Consider the following 7,742-nt stretch of genomic DNA (forward strand, 5'->3'; position numbering starts at 1 on the left):
TCTGCAATTCTCCCTGGCATGCTGTCAATCAACTTCTGGACTAAATCCTGACTGATGGCAGTCCATTCTTGCATAATCAATGCTTGGAGTTTGTCAGAATTTGTGCGTTTTTGATTGTCCACCCGCCTCTTGAGGATTGACCACAAGTTCTCAATGGGATTAAGATCTGGGGAGTTTCCTGGCCAAGGGCCCAAAATCTTAATGTTTTGTTCCCCGAGCCATTTTGTTGGACTTTTGCTTTATGACAAGGTGCTCCATCATGCTGGAAAAGGCATTCTTCATCACCAAACTGCCCTTGGATGGTTGGGAGAAGTTGCTCTCGGAGGACGTTCTGGTACCATTCTTTATTCATGGCTGTGTTTTTAGGCAAGATTGTGAGAGAGCCCACTCCCTTGACCGAAAAGCAACCCCACACATGAATGGTGTCAGGATGCTTCACTGTTGGCAAGAGACAGGACTGATGGTAGCGCTCACCTCGTCTTCTCCGAACAAGCCTTCCTCCAGATGCCCCAAACAATCGGAAAGGGGATTCATCAGAGAAAATGACTTTACCCCAGTCCTCAGCAGTCCAGTCCCTGTACCTTCTGCAGAATATCAGTCTGTCCCTGATGTTTTTACTGGAGAGAAGTGGCTTCTTTGCTGCCCTCCTTGACACCAGGCCTTCCTCCAAAAGTCTTCACCTCATTGTGCGTGTAGATGCACTCACACCTGCCTGCTGCCATTCCTGAGCAAGCTCTGCACTGGTGGTGGCCCGATCCCGCAGCTGTAACGCCTTCAGGAGACGGTCCTGGCGCTTGCTGGACTTTCTTGGGGGCCCTGGAGCCTGTTTGGCAACAATTGAACCTCTCTCCTTGAAGTTCTTGATAATTGGATAGACAGTTGACTGAGGTGCAGTCTTACTCGCTGCTCTAAACTTCCCTGTTAGGCCCTTTTTGTGCAATGCAATGATGGCTGCACGTGTTTCCTTGCAGGTAACCATGGCTAACAGATGAGGAACAATGGTGTCATGCACCATCTTCCTTTTAAAGTGTCCAGTCACTCAATCATGACAGATTGATCGCCAGCCTTGTCCTCATCAACACCCACACCTGTGTTAATGTGTGTGACACCTGTGTGTCATTGAAATGATGTTAGCTGGTCCTTTTGTGGCAGGGCTGAAATGCAGTGGAAATGTGTTTTTGGTGATAAAGTTCATTTTCAAGGCAAAGAGGGACTTTGCAATTAATTGCAGTTGAGCTGATCACTCCTCATAACATTCTGGAGTATATGCAAATTGCCATTCTAAAAACTGAAACAGCAGACTTTGTGAAAATTAATAATTGTGTCATTCTCAAAACTTTTGGCCATGACTGTACTACTGAAGTTCATGGACGGAACTACTAGCATGCCTCGAACTCGTCGTAACACTTAGCTCAACAATGAAGCTCATTACACTTACTAGACGTCTCAAAACCATATTTAAACAGTACACTTACACTTACAACAACATTCACATTAGTTCCCGACTAAAGTCAAGGATAGAGAACCGAGTTTTGCAGTACCTGTGGATTGATAAGGAGAGGACGAAAGTTAGCGTCTTGCTCAGGCTGGAGCTGGTTTATTTCTGAGCTGCGCATGAGCAGAGCGTGTAGCTAAAGTCTCCCTAGTGAATCCACAGCAGCACCAGAGCACCATCTACTGACGTGGTAGTGTATTACCATAATGAAAGGATTGTACAAAAAGTGTTAAAATAGGTTCAAATATAAACAAAAAATAGAGGGGGTGTCTGTTTAATAAAAACTTAGGATGCAGCATTTCCAACCTACTACACCAACAGCCAGAAGATAGGGTTGAGTGCTGGTAGTGATTGCATCAAGATGTTCTTGGATGTTTGTTCCAGTCTGTGAACACACATGGAGAGACAATAAGAATTCTGTGGTTGCAACATTACAACTTTTGTTTGCCTCCACTGATGATTTTTAACATGAGTCAAAGTGGACATTCATACCATATCTGCTTAAGATCATGGAAGTTGTCAATCAGAAGAATGGGACAGGCGGACATATAGAAAACCCCAAACCTTAATGCCTCTGACCATGGCTGTTGCTAACGTAAGAACGTAAACTTTAAAGTCATAAATTAGGAGAAAAATACAAACCTTCTTGAAGACCACAAGATGCTTTTCGACTTGAGATGCTGAAACCTTCCCTGGTCTCTTCCGACACTGAGCAGATGGTGGAATCAGGTGTGACAGCAGCAAAACCGATGACAGGTCACTGTCCCAACCTGAACACCATTTATATCATATATTATGTGGATATATTTATAGACTTTGAATGAAAAGCAACAAGAAAGGTTTGCTTACAAGAAGCTTACCAAAGTCAATGTCCACATCACTGACATCCTCCGGAGGATCTGCTGCCTGCAGGAGTTCTTCAAGCTCACTGATTGAGGGAAGCTTTCTGCATTGCTGGATAACTTTCTTCTTGAATGTGGTGGGCCACCTCTCCAGAAGCTTTCCTGATACATCCTCTCCAAACATCAGAGTGAAATCCTGTTCAACCTGGGGTGGGGGTATTATGTGACAACTTTAGGATTTAATAGCCAACCAAAGTGGGAGCGCCCGCAGTCTTCCTTTATTAGTACAAGCAAAACTAATGTATTGTCAAACAATCAATTACAAAAAGAAAAAATACATACCAAGCCTTTGACGTCCTTGAACCTTGGAAAGTCATCCAGTATGTTGCTTGACGGCTGGGGGTTGAGGATCATGTTGCGGCGATAGACATGTGTTAGCCTCATCTTTCTCTTGACTGTGTCCTCATCAGCACAATGTTTCATCAGTGAGATGGCTTCTTTGCACTCATCCTCACTCAGGGCAGTCTCCGGAACAAACTGGGACTCTCGCCTGACAGTTTGTTCGCCAGACTTGTCTTTACCAGATGATCCTTCACCCGAATCTACACAATATGGAGAAAATCAACAGGGTTCCAGACCCAACTTTCCCTCCATATATTTTGCTCATGTCGTTATAGTGCTACCTCCAAATGATGATCGTCTATCCTTCGCTGTGCATCTTTGAATGGTTTTAATCCTCCAGGCCAAGTACCCAGTACCACTCTCGCCATCATAGTAATGTTCCTTTGAGGGTGAAAGCATAACAAAAACAGGCAGTTAAATTTGGGCGTGGGCACCCCCGCAGAAGAAACAGACGTGCAGGAGGCGACAGTTGGACATGCTACAGCCGAGGTGGTTAAAATTGTTGCATACCATCCTGCCAGATTGGTAGAGGACAGGCCGTCCCCTTTTATCGACCCCTTTTGGCATGGGAACGTTAGCGGCCGGGCGTAAGCTCAGGGGTTTGGGAATAATTGGAGGTGGAGGTGCAGCAGGAGACAGACGGTTGAAGACAGAGGGGTGGCGTGAAGAAGGTGGGCGTGAGCTGGGTGAAGGAGCGCTAAAAGTGCACGAGGTGGCAGGGTGAGAGGGAGCTCCACAGAACTCACAGGAGAGGGAGGTACGGGCTGCAAAGATGCGGCAGTAAAGCTCAGAGTCGAGAGCGCCCCAGTGGGTGTTCTGATTAAACTGCTGTATGCGCCCGGCTGCTTGATTGGCGAAGTGGACATGGTAACTGTAAAAACCAGTCCCGCCGAATCTGAGGGCCATGTCAAGAATGATGGACAAATAGTCATCGAGCTCGGCCCTGCGTGCGGGAAAGGCTGAACAGATGATGTCACAGTATAGCGAAAAAGCCAGGGCGAATTCTGCCAGTGTCAAGTCCTTGGACCTGGAGGGAAGTGGGTGACGGAGCTGCACAGGGCCTAAAATTGTTTGCAATTCCCTAGGCTGACTAGTGTCGATGATGGATGGGTGAAGTAGCTGTGCTAAGTCCACGTAATTACCAGAGAGAATCTGATGGCGATATGTGGGCGAGACAGGTGAGGGGCGGTTAACTACTGAAGCCGGCCGGATGGGTGGAGCCGCCGTGGCGAGAGTGTAGTTGTGACCAGAGTATGGGAAAACATTTGGGTATTGGGGAAGGGAGGGGGTGGGGATGGGGAGGGAGGGGGGAAAGGACAGGTCAGTAGGAAAAAAAGGGGGTCGAGGATAGCCAGCTTGATTGAACTGTGGAGGGGCTCCTGGTGGAGCTGAGGAGCTGGCTATTGTGGGAAGAGGGGGAACAGAAGCCATGTTGCTGTGAGTGGCTGAAGGAAGGGTAGAGGAAGGGATGAAAGGATGAAAGGATGCATAGGGAGTTTGTGCAGCCTGCGGACACAGGGATGAGAGGAAAGCTTTGATAGCTTGAGAATAGACAGACACAGAGGGAGCAGGCACAGGGGGTGATACGACCTGTTCCCCACCAAGGGGAGCCAGTGAAGCCGGTAAAGGCTGGGGGAGCGGCTGAGGCCCGATGACGTCACGTCTGACGTCGCTGGCGGTGGTTGGCCCTGGTGAGGAAGCAGGTAGCGCGGGAAGATTGTTTGTCGACGCTGGAGCGGTCGTGGAAGAAGTGTAGAGCTGGAACAATCTTGCCTTATTGTCATTGCTGTGGAAGACGATGCCTTTCGACTTGAGGAACCGTCGTAGGCGGGCAACGGTCCAGTTCCTGCTGTCGGACTCGGGTGGAGAACGCGGAGCTGGCCTCGAGGTGGAGGGCGCGGCACCCCGAGACGGATTGCCCAGGACGGAGCTGTGAGAAAGGCGTGGAGAGGACAGGCGCCGACCGCCCCTGCGGTGCCCCCGGTTCACGGCTCCAGCTGACGCTGGGGACACGGCCCGATTCCTTTCCGGAATAGGCAATATCGCGTTCGGGGAGCGTGACCGGATAGGACGCGGCCGCGGTAGGCTGACCACTGAGCGCAAGCGGCGTGGCAGGGACTCCTGGCTGAAGTCAGACTGCCCTTCTCCAGGTGAAGGACTCTCCATACGGTAAGGTTCGTCATAGGGATCCTCATCAGAGTCGTGCAGAAACAGTTCCATGGTAAGTTTAGTCGCTTAGCGCAAAATCAGAATGGTGATGCACGGTCTGTCAGTCTTGAAGAGCAACAGACGAACGGTTGAGTAGTCTTGCTACGTTTAAGAAGGCTTGTCAGGTGATTGAGGGTGTGGTTTAGGCGTGGTCCTGCTCCCGAATTTAAGTTAACACCTTAACTTCATTTCACTAGCAAGGACCACGCCACACCAGGATATAAGTTTGAACATGTAATGATTTATTGTGCGTCGTATAGCCCAGCAGATGGAGACTCAGGATGAGGATTACGTCTCAGCGTTATCCTAGCCGGAGCTGATCTTGATCCCCAAAAGAGTTGGATTAGATGGAGCTCAGTTGAGCGTGGGCTTGATGCAGATCACTAAGACTGTTGCGGATGTATGTGTGATATGCTTGGGATGACCAGCGCCCGAGGATCTGTATGGTTTTATCAGAGATGCCTGACCTGGCTGCTGTGGATGCTGCACCGATGTGGAATGAATGGGCTGAGTAGTGCTTGGAGGTGATGCCTGAGATGCGGAGGACTTGGTGCAGATGTTTGTGAAACCAGAATCGAGTTGCCATTTTTCCGGTTTCGGTGATGAAGAGTGGGTCGTGAGGAGATGCTAGAACTGCGAACCTAGTGCTGATGTATTGAATAAGTGGTTCGAACGGGCTGAGATAAGAGTCGAGGCGAAAGATGTAGATGGGGAAGGAGATCCCGAGCTGATCGGTTTTACTGCGTCTGAGTGTGAATATTAGAGAATCTGGGGTGTGTACAGTGATGTCAGATAATCTGGGATGATGGTGAGGATTAAAGACAGAAGAGGTAGGGGCAAATTCGGAACATCTGAGGAGACCGAAAAAAGCCAGTAGGAACATGGATTCCAGGGTAGAATCAATGGTAGGGGTTAGGTAGCCAGAACGGAGAGACTGAACGCAGAGACTGAGGAGGTCTGAGGTGAGTGGAAGGTGCTTTGAGGTGACTGCAGGCTCCTGTTTTTTGAAACCTTTGATCAGCATGGTTACGTGGGAATGGGAGATGGAAGTGCAGTGAAGGCCGGTGACCAGTTTAATGAAGAAGTTAACGCCGGCGAGGTAGGTTTGGAAGGTCGTGGACCGGATTTTCGGAATGGAGTGAGCGTGAGAGATGAAGTTGCAGATGGACACGATGTCCAGAGACGGAAAGGGCAGCTGGTATGTGGAGTGAAATGATTTGAGTCATAAATTAGGAGAAAAATACAAACCTTCTTGAAGACCACAAGATGCTTTTCGACTTGAGACGCTGAAACCTTCCCTGGTCTCTTCCGACCCTGAGCAGATGGTGGAATCAGGTGTGACAGCAGCAAAACCGATGACAGGTCACTGTCCCAACCTGTAACACAATTTATATCATATATTATGTGGATATATTTATAGACTTTGAATGAAAAGCAACAAGAAAAGTTTGCTTACAAGAAGCTTACCAAAGTCAATGTCCACATCGCTGACATCCTCCGGAGGATCTGCTGCCTGCAGGAGTTCTTCAAGCTCACTGATTGAGGGAAGCTTTCTGCATTGCTGGATAACTTTCTTCTTGAATGTGGTGGGCCACCTCTCCAGAAGCTTTCCTGATACATCCTCTCCAAACATCAGAGTGAAATCCTGTTCAACCTGGGGTGGGGGTATTATGTGACAACTTTAGGATTTAATAGCCAACCAAAGTGGGAGCGCCCGCAGTCTTCCTTTATTGGTACAAGCAAAACTAATGTATTGTTAAACAATCAATTACAAAAAGAAAAAATACATACCAAGCCTTTGACTTCCTTGAACCTTGGAAAGTCATCCAGTATGTTGCTTGACGGCTGGGGGTTGAGGATCATGTTGCGGCGATAGGCATGTGCTAGCCTCATCTTTCTCTTGACTGTGTCCTCATCAGCACAATGTTTCATCAGTGAGATGGCTTCTTTGCACTCATCCTCACTCAGGGCAGTCTCCGGAACAAACTGGGACTCTCGCCTGACAGTTGGTCCTCCAGACTTGTCTTTACCAGATGATCCTTCCCCCGAATCAACACAATATGGAGAAAATCAACAGGGTTCCAGACCCAACTTTCCCTCCATATATTTTCCTCATGTCGTTATAGTGCTACCTCCAAATGATGATCGTCTATCCTTCGCTGTGCATCTCTGAATGGTTTTAATCCTCCAGGCCAAGTACCCAGTACCACTCTCGCCATCATAGTAATGTTCCTTTGAGGGTGAAAGCATAACAAAAACAGGCAGTTAAATTTGGGCGTGGGCACCCCCGCAGAAGAAACAGACGTGCAGGAGGCGACAGTTGGACATGCTACAGCCGAGGTGGTTAAAATTGTTGCATACCATCCTGCCAGATTGGTAGAGGACAGGCCGTCCCCTTTTATCGACCCCTTTTGGCATGGGAACGTTAGCGGCCGGGCGTAAGCTCAGGGGTTTGGGAATAATTGGAGGTGGAGGTGCAGCGGGGGACAGACGGTTGAAGACAGAGGGGTGGCGTGAAGAAGGTGGGCGTGAGCTGGGTGAAGGAGCGCTCACAGTGTTCGAGGTACAGGGTGAGAGGGAGCTCCACAGAACTCACAGGAGAGGGAATTACGGGCTGCGAAGATGCGGCAGTAAAGCTCAGAGTCGAGAGCGCCCCAGTGGGTGTTCTGATTAAACTGCTGTATGCGCCCGGCTGCTTGATTGGCGAAGTGGACATGGTAACTGTAAAAACCAGTCCCGCCGAATCTGAGGGCCATGTCAAGAATGATGGACAAATAGTCATCGAGCTCGGCCCT

The 7,742-nt window shown here is 48.9% G+C and overlaps 1 protein-coding gene across 1 annotated transcript; it reads right to left on the reverse strand.

The window, feature by feature from the left end:
- Positions 1-1,313: 1,313 nt before the first annotated feature.
- LOC117830401 lies at positions 1,314-7,223 on the reverse strand. Its single transcript, XM_034708507.1, has 5 exons — positions 7,080-7,223; positions 6,739-6,998; positions 6,415-6,601; positions 6,196-6,323; positions 1,314-1,880 (listed from the first exon to the last, which is right to left on the reverse strand). The coding sequence occupies exons 1-5, from the start codon at positions 7,195-7,197 to the stop codon at positions 1,770-1,772; spliced, it is 804 nt and encodes a 267-aa protein (XP_034564398.1). The 5' UTR covers positions 7,198-7,223; the 3' UTR covers positions 1,314-1,769.
- Between the last annotated feature and the right edge of the window lie 519 nt (positions 7,224-7,742).

The sequence above is a fragment of the Notolabrus celidotus genome, chromosome 18 (genome assembly GCF_009762535.1).
Source record: "Notolabrus celidotus isolate fNotCel1 chromosome 18, fNotCel1.pri, whole genome shotgun sequence".
Taxonomy (NCBI): Eukaryota; Metazoa; Chordata; class Actinopteri; order Labriformes; family Labridae; genus Notolabrus; species Notolabrus celidotus.

What these genes read in the sequence shown, in the direction of transcription:
- LOC117830401 (XM_034708507.1), bottom strand. Translation starts at nt 7,197, where the DNA reads ATGCTTTCACCCTCAAAGGAACATTACTATGATGGCGAGAGTGGTACT. An exon ending in TAGACGATCATCATTTGGAG is followed by an intron (nt 6,999 to 7,079) that starts GTAGCACTATAA and finishes CATATTGTGTTG; the next exon opens with ATTCGGGGGAAGGATCATCT. An exon ending in CGATGTGGACATTGACTTTG is followed by an intron (nt 6,324 to 6,414) that starts GTAAGCTTCTTG and finishes ATTGTGTTACAG; the next exon opens with GTTGGGACAGTGACCTGTCA.